This window comes from Ptiloglossa arizonensis, chromosome 8, assembly GCF_051014685.1.
Source record: "Ptiloglossa arizonensis isolate GNS036 chromosome 8, iyPtiAriz1_principal, whole genome shotgun sequence".
In the NCBI taxonomy this organism is placed as follows: domain Eukaryota; kingdom Metazoa; phylum Arthropoda; class Insecta; order Hymenoptera; family Colletidae; genus Ptiloglossa; species Ptiloglossa arizonensis.
In genome coordinates this window covers 4,022,726-4,037,752 of record NC_135055.1, presented here as the reverse complement: position 1 = coordinate 4,037,752, position 15,027 = coordinate 4,022,726, and the positions used below count along the sequence as shown (strand labels likewise).

Below are 15,027 nucleotides of genomic sequence, written 5' to 3'. Positions count from 1 at the left end.
TAATCGAGGAATCCTATTAACTGTCAAACTCATTGGTGCACAATTTTATACTTCGAGACGACATTTGTGGATTCACTGTCGATAATGAAATATAATATCATTTGTCAAGAAGCGAGTGTGAGTGTCACAGGAGGGGCTACTGGGTTCTTTGAAACAAGTGCTTCAAGCGAACAACTGTCAGGAAAGTTTGAAAAGTACTACGTTAAACCATCTGGTGCTAACTTTTTTGAATTCTCAGCGATGTACTGATAAACGTGGTTCATCATATTCTCGGTCTGCCGTTGCAATAGCGCGATCAATCTTTGTTGCCAGAGCGAGCACTCTTCGATGATCGCCCCCTTCAATCTATCTGCATTCACGTCGAGGAAGTGCACGGTCATCACCGTTTCCTGCATCTGAGCGTTGTTAGCCACTAAACCGTATCTGGATATGTCGGCGCCAAAAGTCTCCGCGGTAGGTTTCAATTTTTCGTACCTGAAACAAAGAGAACGCTTTCAATATTCGATCGATCGCGAACTCTGTCGTTTTCTCGTGATTGTTTAGCCACCTTTGGATATACATGTCTCTGTTCACCTCCCAAATTTCATAGAACGGTTCCCAGGTCTTCAGATAACTCTGTATCTGAACGAAGCAGTAATTCACCTCTGAAAAATTGCAAACATCGTTGCCAGTTGCAAACCAAGTGACAAATTGTGAACTTGGGAATAGATATAACCATCGTTGAGCTTCTGCTGAAGGTCAAGAAGCTCCGAATCCTTTTTATAGATCTTCCAGAAGCTCGGGGCTGTTTCATCCAACTGGAATTTATCCGCCAACGAATGGATATTTTTCAGTGGCTCCAGCAGGTTGTCGAAGATTATGGAGATTACCATGGAGATGTCCACTAGATTTGGCGTGAAGTTTATCTGAAAATGTAACACTGATATCTCGTGGTAGGTGATTTTTCGCGAAGAAATAAATAAAACATGTAGAACAAAATTTCTTTCTACCATGTTTTACATTCGAGGATATCAATTTTGATGATGCACTGGACACCCGTACCCTTCGGTCAACATGCATTTCAAAATCTCGTTTCCTCGAAACGAAAGAATTGTATTCTACATTTTTTATTTATTTTTCTTCCATTTACTTATATTGTGCTGAAAAATACCAACAAAATATTAATTTCAATTCGTCCTTAAATGCTTCGTCCCCTTCAATTGTTTTCCGGTTCCCCAAGTGTTTATACATATGGAACAGGAAACGTACCTTGTTATCGATCAGGTCGACATGCATCAAAATGAACGGCGATGGAGGGGTGGTCCCGTCCCCGTGAAGAACTGTGTGCATGTCCTCCAAGGATTTTTTCAGACACAGCTTGCAAGCTTCCGCGACCACCAAGTCGATATTGCGCAGGTAGTTCTTCCATTCAGGCAGACTCTAGCGTTGAAAAATAATCACGTGAAAAGGATGCTCGATTTCACGGCCAATTAACCGCTCCACGATCAGGATCGATACGATCGAGCAGGTTCGTGGCTCTTCGTGATCCGGAGAACGTTACATCGGGTTCCGTGCTACGATTCTTTGGGAACTTCCGCATTAACGGAAGCAGGGGACACGTGCCCCTGGCGGCAGTCACGTCACGCAGCGGGGTATCGTAACGCGAATCGGCCTGGACTACGTTTCCGGTGTTCTGGCGTACGAAAATTGCTCCGTGGAGCCCGCGGGGCTAACGCCCAGGACATTTCGCGAGAATTCTGCACTGCAGAATACTCGCGTTCTCCACCGTTTGTTATCAATGGGGAGAGAGAGAGAGAGAGAAACGGACGAGACAACAACAATGAGCGAGATTTTTGACGTTGGATTTTTTCTACGCGGCTGAACTCGCGTGTTATTAAAATAAATTGCATTCGAACATTTATGGAATTATAAATGTATCAATTGGCACAAAATATTCCAAATGTCCCCTTTACGCGTTTCCTTGTTCACTAACATTGTTTCAATATTATATCTTCCATCTCCAAGTATTTTTGCACGTTTCCTCGGTGAAGGGTTAAAATAATTTTGAATTTGAGGGAAACAAATTCAAAAGAGGATACATCTCATCGATCTTTATAGTGCTGCAACTCTTTAACACGTTGATTGCTACCGGGATGAATTTTTGCACGAAGCATACCTACCATTTTGGAAACGTGCACTAATTGAGGTTAGGTCCAATCTTTGAGCTTGTTCCAATCTTTAGCAATGGTATAGAATATGCTATAAATTTACTATTTACGGTATAAATACATTTTTTCACCATCGTAAGTAGTGGTATGAAGTATAACTCGACCGAGGGAACAGAGAAAAGTGAGGTTCGAGAGCGAATGCGAGCGTGGTGGGGATAGAACCAATCGGCAGGCGGCGTATGTGGGCCAGTTGACGTCACAGCGAGAGGTGATAGGTGGGGAGCACCGGTGGAAAGTGACGCAAGCGCTCAAGACAGACTGGGAAGTGGTGGGGGATGGGACTTCGCGTGGATCGTACCCACCGGTTCGCGCATGCGCGTAAGGAACTTCGCTCCCGTTCGGCCGAGCTATACACCGTTAAAACATCGAATGCCTTTACTTCTCGTGCTTGTAATCAATATCGACGACGTCCAGACACGGAAAATCTGTAGAATAAACTCGTAACGTATCGGGAAACGTACATCCTCTATGACATCCTTGAATCCATCGTAGATGATCAGCACGTACTGAACGATCGTTCTGTGTTTGTTCATCACAACCTCGAAGGTCTCGTCCCTGAGGTGGAGAAGCTTACCGATTATCGCGCTCGAAATTATTATTCAATCCCCCCATCTACCCACTCAATCGCGCACCTCACCGTCCGCAGTGCCTCCTCCAGTTCCTGCAAAGTGTACGTGTAGTTCGGTCTGATCTTGATCATTGGCATGTCGCAGATGTTCTCGCAGATCTTCATGATCTCGAAGTTCGAGTCTTTGTAAACGTTGATGAATTCTTGGAGCTGAAACGTGGAGAACGATCGTGGATTCGCGAGATTCAAAGAAGGGGGCAGTGGGGCGGGGTGGGGGGGGGGGGTGCAACGGTGGGGGCTGTGCAGAGGTGGGAATTACGGCACGGACGTCGTATCGCCCTTAGCTCTGTCCGAATTCCGTCGATTTGAACAAGGTAACGAATGGCCGCAAACGCGGCCCCTTTCCCCGGATATATCCGCTATTGTTATTCCGTTATGGCGGCACGCGCGCTTCTTGCTTAATTAAACAAACAAAGGCTGCGGACGGATCCCACTTGGCTGGGTCAAAATTTAATTTCGCCAGGACAGAACCGGACTCGCTGCATAAATTTCTGAGCATATATAGGCACTCCGACTCGGCAATAGTGGGATGGTATGGAGAAGGGCAAGAGGACGGGCAGAGAGAAAGAGAAAGGGAGATAGGAGGGACAGAGAGAAGCGTACATTTGCCGTTTGGTTAAAGCAATCCTCGATGTATGCGTCCACGTATTCCGTGTTCCATGTCAGCCTGCCTAAGCCGGGATTGATCTTCCTGTCTAGCTGGCGAATTAGTTCGCGGAACAGTTCGCGTTCAGTGCTTGACAATGCTGAAAAATAAAATGTCCCTCTATCGTTTTTTTTTTTTTTTTCGCCACGCGTTCTGATCACGGGTACAGTCCTGGTTGGAGTCGCGATTATGCGAGCACGGAGTCTTTTATATTCGTTCCTGTCTCTCGATACCATTTCGAGGCTTTATTTGTTTGAAAACTTGATCTTTCTTGTTTAGATTTTGTGAAGAAGGTAACGGAGGTTTCTTTCAATCGAGGCGAGTGTTTCTTTCGATTGTATAGTTGTGGAAAGTATTTGGACACTGATGTGAAAAAAGAGGTTAGAAATTTATCAATGTTCAAATATTGAAAGACTAAAAGTGGAATAATCTTGAGAAGTAAATAACGAATAGAGAAATACCTTAGCGTTGGAGACGAAATAAAAATTTAGTAGTCATAAGGTAATTTTAAATGGAATGGTCCAGATACTCTCGGTAACTTGTGTTCCAGAATTTCAATGGATATTATTTTACATTTTAAATAAAGAAACAAATTTCATTTGATCGTATGTCTGTAGGTTATTTATCAAAAAACTCTCGTGTTTAATTGAATATAAAATAATAAAAATATATCCGTCTACGTATCGCTTCTCTATATTCCTCTCAGGATTCGGTACACCGGATGTTTTAATAATAATTGCGATATGGAGTTTTTAAATTGTAAGCAGTACCGATTGCTTTTGAAATTTACTTTGCATTGGAAACAATACCAAAGTCTTTTCAATAAAAATAATACGATGGGAGAATCTCAAGTGGAATTGAAAAATGTGTACACCCGTTACATTCTATAAATTCGAGCAACTGATACTCAAAATGATTTTTAAAATGCCTATAGCCCTTATCAAGTCACTGGAAGATATAGTTCCTCGACATATTGATTACAAAATGCATCCGACAATGGGTAATCCGCTTTTCCTGCACTTTTTGCCCCCTCCACCCTCTCTCTCTCCATCCTTTTACATTTTGCCCTCCCTTGAACTCCGTTAGCATAGATCAATCATGTTTCCATATCCCGTTGCGACTTTATCATTTTCAGGTCCATTTGGAGCAACAGTTATTCAAATTGGTAAAATCGATCAATTAATAAACAAATTAATCAACGATTTTCCACTCAAGATTCTTAAATTCAATCATCGTTTAACCTTTCCCGTGAAAAATGTTTTTGAAATGCTTCCGAAAAGGTTAACTCGCGATAGATATTAATATTCTTGGAATTAATAAACGCAACGATATTAATAATTATTTCAGTTTCAACTCGAGATCCATTAAAACTCTTTGAAGCGAAGCGGGTTAAAAAATATCCCACCTTTTTAACGGGATATTTTTCAACCCATCGTAAATAATTAAAACAACACAAATTGCACGGAGTGACTGTTAATATTCCATCTCGTAATTAAATATTTAATTAACCTCTTCTTCAGTTTCTGTCATTTTATGCCGTTTCGCGCGTTCAACAACTGCACCCCGACGCGACATTATTTATTTACAACGCAATCGTTCAATTATCTCCGAGCAACCCGTTTCTCCAAAACACGTAGATCGTACGATCGAAACTTTACCTCTTCTACGCGGCAAACTTCCAGATTTACCGCCCGCCTGAATATTTTATAATTGTTGCCGCCGGTCTCCCGCAGTTATGAGACGCTGCTGCGGCGCGTTAAAAGCGGGGAAGAAGACGCTCGAGGTATTTTCGTAGAACTGTGCTTGAACAACTATTTCGCAATCTCGAGCAGTCAATATAGAAACGCGAAGTTTGCACGCTGGCGGGCGCCCGCTGCAACGCTCGAAACTTCGAAATATTTGCACGAACTCGTTCGACGCCCGCGGAACACGTGCCGCGAAGTCGACTAGATTTATATTAGCGAAAAAAGTGGAGCGGTAGTGGGCGGGAGTGGGTGAAAGTGGGCGGTAGTGGGTGGGAGTGGGTGAAAGTGGGCGGTAGTGGGTGGGAGTGGGTGGGCGGTCGGCAGATTGCTTTCACCGGCCAACTGTTTCCGTTTCCCGCGAATCGATCGCTCGAAGCATCGTTCGATCGGTCGGGGAGGGGGGTGAAAGAAGGAGAAAGGGGGAAGGGTGCGTGGTCCTCACGCAAAATACGAGACTTTGATGGAAAGTTATGTCGCAACGGTAATTATTACTTTGCAACTCGGTGCATTCGACGACCTGGACGTATCAGAACATTGTACGTTTAATGGAATTTTCTGCGGGGGCTTGAGTTTCCGGGGGAACATCGATGAGGCGAATTTTCTGGGTTTCCCGGGGAAATGAACGAGCGCGGATGTTTGAAAAATAGAAAACTGAAAAATAAGGCAACGGGAATGTTCGGGGATTGAAAGGGGGATTTTAACGATGTCCAATGATAGATACTCGAGCAGAATACAGGGTGACTCGTTTGAAACGCGAACCACTTGTTTAATGAAAAATGTATAGTGATCTTAATTGAGAAAAATAAAATGAAAATAAACTTATTTGACAAATTTGATTAAATTAACTGGCGTGAAAATAGCAGAGATATTAAACAGAAGCTATTAAACATAAGATAATGAACATAAAATAGCAAACATATACCGCTTCAGACGATGAAAGATCTGTATCTAATAAAATTTATTAATGTGATAAAAACGAGATTGATATTTTTTATTTACAAACAATAATAAAAATCGTCAGTCCGCGTTTTTAATTAGATTTTTCAATCATTATACTCTGGTTCAGAAATCAATAGTAATACTCTATTTCTTTGTCAATCCTTTCTCATTATTTTAATATACATTAATATATATTAATAGTTTGGTCTCATATTCGCACCATGTATCTACAAAATGACAATCACTACTCTAAGAATTATTTCCTGTCTTGAAGAACAAAGTACCGTTTCAAGTGACTCACCCTGTACAAAAGACCCAATAATTATGCAAACTTACGGTGCTTCTTCGGGGTAACTAGAAGACCGCAACAAAAATTCAGAGGTCAGTAAATTGGATTTTCCCCAGGTCGAAGTTAACGAATTGCACGTGATACGGTATCGATGACCCCGATCGCTCACCCAGACAGCATCCACACCCTTTTACCTCGAACATCCTCACCACCCACTTTTCTCCCAGAAGGCTTGGGTCTAACCTTCTATCACTTTGTTGTAGCCGATAATCACAGCCAGGACGCCTTGGTATACGAAACACAGGATCTCCCATTTGTCGTATATGATCTGCACGTGGAACGGTAGGGTGAAGTTCAGGTTGATCCAATAAGCGGATTCGCGGCATAAAGTTAAAATATCTGGGTCAATGTTGCACTCGAGACAGCCCAGTTTCATGTCGCTGTGCCGCATCAGAAAACGATCGAGCTTTGTCCGAGGATTCTCCCCGGTTGCATATATCCATTTGTTGAATAGATCCGTGACCAAATCCTCGATCGATTTCATCAGAGTATCGTACTGATCATAGAGATCCACGCTCAGGCCGCAGTAGGGCATCCAGACGGCCTCCTCCAGCATCACCTTTGTTGATCGCAGACGAGCACCTTTCAACCGAAGGTTCAATGCTCTGCCTGCATAATACGGCGTCATCGAAGGATATTCCCCTCGTTCGTCCAGGACCTCCTGCTGTGTTTGGTGGATATTGTTGCCGAATAGTTTCCATATCTGAGGAACGAGACGTTCTTTGCGTTCCTTTCTGCCTCTCAGGGAAATATGGAATTCTAGAGACCTGGGATCACTCAGGGTGAGAGTTTAGCACGGTGGTTATTTTGTATTGAAATTTTGAGGGTGTGATCGAAAGGTTGACGCGATAAGAGGTTTATAAGACTTTTTTGATTGGAGGCTTTGTTTCAGAGTGCAAAACTTTTCCTAGAATTAACCTTTAAATTCCTATGGTTGCCCAACAGCAACATATTGTTGTTCATTTATATAAATGTATTAGTAAAGTGTTTCTACCTACATTTGCAAAATGATGTTTGCTAATTTTATTTGCAACTTTCAAAAACGCTTTTTTAAAGAGTTTAAAAGGTTAGTATTCTTTTTCCTACTGCTAAGTAATGATACGTGATCGGTGAGAATGGTAAGGAGAGAGATCACGTGACGAATATCACGTGATAGTCACCACGTGACGTTTACCTATTTATAATCTAGAAAATTTCATTTAAAATAGTACGCAATGAATCCTAAAATTAGTTCATAAAGGACACATAACCTCTAACTGGGAAGGTGGATGATGTACTTTATAACCCTAAGACTGTTACAGAGTCTAGTGGCGAGCGTTTCTTATCAGAAATTGAGACCGAAATGATAGAAATTAGGAAACTTGTTCTGCGTCGATTAGGGTCGAGTACCAATTTCTAGCCAATAACGTTCGAAACTTACAGAAGGTTTCTCTCTTACATTGTTAACCTTTGCATCGAACAGAGGTTTCAGCTTCTCGCGATTCATATAACTGTAGAATCCTTGGAGGTCCTCGATCCCTTCATGAACGCTTCTCATCCCTACGAACACTGATGCGACCAGGTTTTCGATCATGACCTCTAGGTCCTTCATCTTGGCACGAAAGGCAAACATATCTTCGAGCCACGTTCTCTGATGAACGTCCAGGATCTTGTAAGAGATCTGCTCGATCCTTTGCAACGCCTCGTGAAACAGTCTCTCGATTTTTCGACACCCCCTCTCGTGCTCCTCCCCCTTCGTCCCGCAGAACATCGGTTGCATACTTTCGGTAGTTTCGTCTATTCTGTACAACCATAGATCACGATTATTCCCACGTTCCATTTTCACCATTCGACGCGTCACCATAGAGTCTATTAAGGGTAGACAAATCTGCGAAATTTAAACACACTTTTCCATTGTCACGAGAGCTGAAAAATAATCCGAATCGTGCTGAAAATGTTTAAATTACCAACTGCAATTTGGCTCCATCGAGACCTCAAAAAAGCTGGAAAAAAAATGGAGATTTGCCTTTATTTCATTTTCTCTCCCTCTTGGTGTTTAAGACTTGCCTCTAATTTCGCGTGAGAAACACAAAGTGGGGTGTAAAGATGGTTGTTGATTACCTGGCAAAATCGATCATCGCCTGACAGATCTCAATCATGTCGTGGCACCTGCCGATGAAAATATCAATATGGCGGAATATAGTTATCGTGTGTAAATCCCACGGTAGAAACGTGAGGTTGACGTGGGCGCACAGTATCTGAAAATCAATGGGGTTTGGGTTAGGTGTTGGGTGGTTGTGGTGGGTGCTGGGTGGTGAAAAAATCGTTGGTGAAATTTATATTACGCGAGGACAAACGCGGCAGTTTAATATCCGGCTCGCGGCCTCGGCGTGACGAAATCGATTGCGGAGGACGCGCGCGGGACTTAAAACGGATAAATAAGGGTGGTGTTCGCAACAACTCTTGTTCAATTCTGTATTATCGGCCGACTGTTGGCTGACAGGGTTCATAACTGCCCCCGCGTGATGGTGTACACGACTTCCAGTCGCTGGATCGGTGTATTTCAATGTGGTGGGGGAGTTGTCTTACAATTTAAGGAGAAGAGGTGTGTCTTATGATCTAGGGAGAAGAGGAGTGTCTTACGGTCCAGGGGCGGGGAAAACTTGGATAAATTGAATACTCCTCGCTATTGATACATGGATCATCGGAGAATGATAATCGTACCATTTACTTCGGGCGTAAAAATTTGTTCTTTTTTTTCGCAGGTTTTTCAAAAAATTTGAGAACTATTGCACTTAATGAATAAAATACTGTTTTCGATCGAGCCAATGTATTTTCCATATTTCGTGACGAAATTTGCGACGATATTCAATAGAATGCGTTGCAGTAGAAAAATTCAAATCAATGTATTATGCCCGAGTATTGCGTATACCACTATGGAAAATTAATTCTGCGAAAGGTATGCAGACTTTGTTTACTGATCTTCCTTTTGCGCGTCGTTTCATAGTTTGCTGTTTAATTTCCTTTTTTTTTTACAAAATCATTTGTACTTGCATGTACTCCGTGCGAATCGTTTGGTAAAATATCATCGATGGTAAAATCTTATTACAAAATATTCATTATTTAAATATTACATAGTTTTGTGACAAAGTAACGGCAATTTTACGGTAGTTTATATGCAGATTTTCCGATTTTAGTTCTAGTAAAATCGAAATTGTTAATTTTTATAAACGAAGGTTGATATCCGTGATCTCCTAATTTTTCGACCATGATCTGTTTTCAGTTAATTTTGTACACCGACGCTTTAACTTTGCAACGAACGCAGGACGGTTGAATTATTCGCTAAATATTTGTCGGTAATATTTAATAAAATACTGTGGAAAGTAACTCGACGATACTCGTACGCACGTGTTCAGTCTACCATGCACAGAGACAGTCTACAACTGACTCCAACCGGGGTCTACACGCAAGGACTCCGCTACACCCTCGAAAACGCACGCCTGGAACGTTTCAGAAACCCTTCGGTGTGTTCCCGACGCAGCGATGCATGGTTACGTATAAACTAAGTCCACGATTTTCTAACAACAATGAAACAAGCGTACGCGAAACTACGAAATGGTATAACAACGATGTAAAATGTTGCTCCGTGTCCGAAAGAAATACCCGGCCTCGACATGCATGATTCAACGAATCGTAGAATTCTAATGGACGTTTAAAAAAAAAAGTCCAACTTTAGTCTCGCGATGGTGGATTTTTTGAAAATCAATTTGTCAATCAACTTTGGGACAAAGGGTGGCTCTGTTCGATTGGAAAGCAGAGAAGAGTTTTACAAACAAATAATAAAAAACAAATAAAAAAAAAAATTTAGAAAACCAAGGGTATTGAAAAAATTGTCATTCGGTATCTTGACAAGGATCGGAATCGTTTTTGTGCTAAACATTCTGTTTCTTTCATTTTCTTTTATTGATTGCCAATCACCCGGGTACAAGTAGTGCACTGGGTCACGATTCATTTTTGAAAGGGACGAATTCGTTCGTTCTGGAGTGTTCCGCGAATGATTGGAATCTGGAAAATTCAATAGTTGTTACGTAGCTTTGACGGGGGAAAAAAAGTATCGTGTTGTCCACCGTTTTTTTTTTTTTTTTTTTTTATTTAAATTGGTCGCTCACAGTTTCGCGACTGCTTTAGGTCACGATTCACTTTCGAAAAGAACTCGAGTATTGTTAATTTCGGGGTCGCTGCGGGCCCATTTCATGTAAAATTGAAACACTTCATATTCCGAGTCGCAATTGTTCCGTTTATTTTTGAACAGTCAATCGCGCGAGTATTTAGATCACGGTGAATTGCCTTTCATTTTTCAAAAGGTCGGCTTACAATGGTTTTGAAAATGATAAAACATTTCGTGAAAAATTACAAAGTCGAAAATGTTAATATTGCAGGCACATGCTCATAAATTTTTTATGCAACAATCAAGATTGTCGAGTTCGCGAGAATTGACGGGGAAAATAGTTTTCGAACTTTGTTCATTTTTTTTTTAATTTTGCAAATAGAAGGAAATGGTGCGAATTAAACTCGTGACAAAATTATCCTTTCGGTGCAAGGGATGCATAAAGTATAGTTAACCGCGGTTAGAATAAACACGTGAAACAGAGTGACCTGAAAAAGAAAGAAAAAAAAAAGAAAAAAAAAAACAGAAATAAGGTTGCGACAATTAAATTTTTTCTGTACGAAATGTCCTTTCTAAACATAAAATTTAACAAAAATTTTTGTTCACTTCGTTAACTTCGAATTTTTATCTACATGTTTGTAGACCTCTTTGAACAATATTCAACAACCTGGGGCACGTAAGTACAAAACGTTCAACATTGTAAAAGAGAATGCCATATACGAAATATTTAATCTGAAAAATTAATTTTAATCCCTTTCGGTAAATTTCTTTCCATATTTTACTCGCGCTATTTTAAAAAATTCTGTTAATGGTATTAACTCTCGTTCCTTTTTCACACTGTTATAAAATTTCTATTCTCCATTTTAGATTATTAAACATCATTTGAAAAAGATCATAAATTCTTTCTCTTACAACCAACGACCGAGACACATTCGCCCCGCACTATATGTACACTCCACTACTGGAAAGATCGCCTATGGATGGAATTCAGTTTCACTGCTCAAAATTAATAGAAAAAATTCTTTCGTTCCTGATCAGAACTTCGTACCACATTGACCAATCGCTAATTACAATCGCGAATCAGCAATTTACGATCAAAAAGATCGATTTCTATCGCATGAAGGTCACTCGGTCGCACTCCTTCCAGTTGCTCGCAGTACATTCGACAAGGATAAAATCACGCCTCGATAATTTCGCTAATTGGCCCGGTTTCGGAGCAACAGAACATTCCGACAATTGGTTATCACCATTCGCCACCTCCGAAACGACGAAAGTAAATGGAAGCTGGACATAGGGTTAATAAATACTCGTTACAGCGAAACAAGCAAGCCCTCGACAAGATCCTCCCAGGGGACTTCGTTTGACCCTCGATCAGTGGCCCGTAATACGATTGTCGGGATTTCCCCTTTGCGAAAAATCGTAGGAGCCCTGTAATTCACCCCCATTCGACCGCGAGTTCGTTCCCTCGGTGCGACGTGTCGCTCGACAATTCTCACCCTTGTCCGCGCTTATCTGGCCGCACGGGAAATACCCAAGTCTGCGAGGTTATTGTGACTTCCGCTTAACGCGAAAACTTGACCTCGTTCCATGACCACCGCGATCCCCCTCCGTAGTGCCAACAACAACGCACCCTCGTCGCACGGATAAAACGCTAATCCCCGTCTGACAAATTATTTTCAAAGGCATTGTCCCGGTCCCCCCTCACGATGCAGTTGAGTCCACCGGAAATACGGCCGCCGAGAAACTTCTGACGACTTTTAATTCCTCCACGGTGTAATTTATCGAGAACACTGTGCCACAAGGGTGGAAGGGAGAAATTTTTCTCGAACAGGGAAGATACTTTTTTTTGGGGGAAATTTTTGAGTGCAACACGAGGGTGGGTTATTTTCTTTAAGAGCAACCAAATGGTTACTCGTATCCTAATCTGTTCGTTGCAAATTGACACGCTGAATTGTCGATCCTTCGTAAACACGATTTGGTGAATTTTCAATCATATTGAAAGATAAATGTTTTGTAAAACTTTTGGAAATTTGAAATTTTACAGTAGAATGCGCTAATTGGTGTTACACGAAATTAGATTGACAGTTAATCTAGCCTTTGATACAGTATCAGCGACGATACAGTGTTAAGTGAACTTAGATATTTATTTAAATAAAATCTACCTTTTATTTCTTATATCTGCTTCATATTACCAGACACAGAGGATGTTTTATTATTGCCAATTTCAACGTTAAAAGATATTTATGTAAATAAAAGTTTCTTACGGGACACACTTTATTTAAGCATTTTTTATTTCCGAACCTTTCATTCCCGGTGACGATTTATTTGTTGGAAAAATTCAATTACTGTTCGAAGTGAGACGAACAATGAAGGAATGTATTTATTCGAGCGATTTTGAATCCATTGATTTCGAATCGGTAAAGAAATCGTTGCAGTGCTCACTTACGCCCACGAGTACTGTCAATCTCTCGAATTGTTTTGCAACAATACACGATTAAAGGGAGATAAGATTAATCACAGCCCGTACTAAGCACTTGCCAGGGTGAATATTATTTTAACGGCGTAGGGACGTATTCCCGCTCACTGTGGGGATCATTGTGAACCGGCCAAAGAGAGGGTACAATTACCGTGACTTCCGCTTAACGCGGGAACTCCTCACTTTGCCTAACGGCTCTTTCCCAAGTATCTAAAGTAACCCCGCGCACGTCGTTTAATAGTCCTTTAATGCACCGACCGGCGAGTGAATTTGTACGTAATATCGATAGAAGGGTTCGAATAGCGCCCGAAACGAAACCTAAAAGCGAACCAACGGAAAGCGAAACGATCTACAGAAATCGTCAGAAAAATAGTAACGTGGTATCAAACGTCGCTAAATTAATACAAATCCTATACCACGGACGAAAATTTCAAAATGATCCGTTTCACTTGTAATTAAAAGTAATCCGATCGAGGTTATACCTCGACTCTACTTTTTTATATTTCTTAATTTCGGTTTCGGTGAAATACTTTCCTTGTAATATTAATGTCTCGCGTGAACTGTACTTGTTGGTGTTTAATGACGGTCAATCCAATTTACGGATTTTTCAATTACGATGAGCAACGTGTACAGTTGGATGAAAATTTTGATGTTCAACGATGGATGAAATTTGATCGTACGTTACTTGAATCCGGGGTAAAAATTGCTACACGAAAGCGGGTGTTACTGTACCTTGTCGTAGAGAGATTTGTAGTTCTCGCAGGCGTCCACGCATTTTGTGAACGTCTCTATGGATTTCCTGGTCTTCCCCGCGAAAACGTCTCTCAGGTCGATGTGATTACGGCAGATGATGACAATTTGATTGCTCAACGCTTTGAACAGGTTCTCGATCCTCTCCTGGTTGTTGTAGTACGGCGAGTTGAGCCAAATCGTCCTGAACAGGTGTATCAGTTTCATCAGGTGCTGATTGATTTCCGATGGGTTGGTGCATTTGTTCAGTTCCGCGGAGTCGTGAGCCAGGATGGCCAGGAACTCGATGTTTGACTTTGTCTCCTTCAGACCCTCCTCGACATCGTCCCTTAGTGTCAGAAACTGTCGAACGTAGGTCGACTGGTTGGCTGAGAGGAAATCCGTTATCTTCTTCACGGTGGTATTTTGCAGCTGATAATTCAACCCGCACAAATTGTTGTCTATTGCCATGGGAGAATTTTATTTCACTAAATTAGTCTTTGGGGCTGTTTAGAGTCTCCAGATCAGTCCACAGTCCAAGCTAGATCCCAAGAGACCTCTGGGCTTAACCCACTCCCACCCGACACACGACTCTACGCGTACATGATGCGTAGCGTCCGTGAGCTTCCGTACGACTGAGACGTTAGCTTGTTCTGACTGACCCATTAAGGTCGCACGTTCTCTGACTACGTGGGTATACTGAAAGGAATGTTTAGGAAGGGGAAGCAGGAGAGGGTCTTATAGGAAGAAGCAGGAGGAGAGGGTCTTATACTGAACAGCACTGCTTTGAAATTTTATAATCCCGAATCACCTTTAACGAGGTGTCAAGTTTATAAACAGTAGAGTCTCTCAAGGTTTCTAGACTCTGAAGTCTAAAGTCATGACGTATTTTAAGCCTTTAGATTCCAGATTCTACTAGGTTGTTCGATAAGTTTTGTCGTTTTTTCCATGGTAATAAAATACTATAACACTTCGAACAACTGTAAATATACGAACGAGTCCACAGGTTTACACGAAACTCCACGTATGTTCGTCAAACAGCAGTACCATCTTTAGAAAAATAAAACGACGAACCTAATAGCTCCATTTCTATTATGCAGCAACCTATTAAAATCAAAATACATAAAATCACAAATCTCTAGAGTCTCTTGTTTATATTTA

General features: G+C 41.4%; 1 protein-coding gene across 1 annotated transcript in view; it reads right to left on the bottom strand.

Moving 5' to 3' along the window:
- Positions 1-14,485, bottom strand: part of Kl-2 (dynein heavy chain 2, axonemal kl-2) — a 64,546-nt gene extending 50,061 nt beyond the window's left edge. The window contains exons 1-11 of the mRNA XM_076317433.1: positions 13,870-14,485; positions 8,615-8,751; positions 7,953-8,295; positions 6,698-7,217; positions 3,439-3,581; positions 2,840-2,985; positions 2,669-2,762; positions 1,249-1,419; positions 716-905; positions 548-644; positions 223-474 (exon numbers count right to left, since the gene is read on the bottom strand). Of these exons, the coding sequence (XP_076173548.1) occupies positions 223-474; positions 548-644; positions 716-905; positions 1,249-1,419; positions 2,669-2,762; positions 2,840-2,985; positions 3,439-3,581; positions 6,698-7,217; positions 7,953-8,295; positions 8,615-8,751; positions 13,870-14,337 (2,561 nt within the window). The 5' untranslated portion in view covers positions 14,338-14,485. The remainder of the gene's footprint in view (positions 1-222; positions 475-547; positions 645-715; positions 906-1,248; positions 1,420-2,668; positions 2,763-2,839; positions 2,986-3,438; positions 3,582-6,697; positions 7,218-7,952; positions 8,296-8,614; positions 8,752-13,869) is intronic.
- Positions 14,486-15,027: the final 542 nt, after the last annotated feature.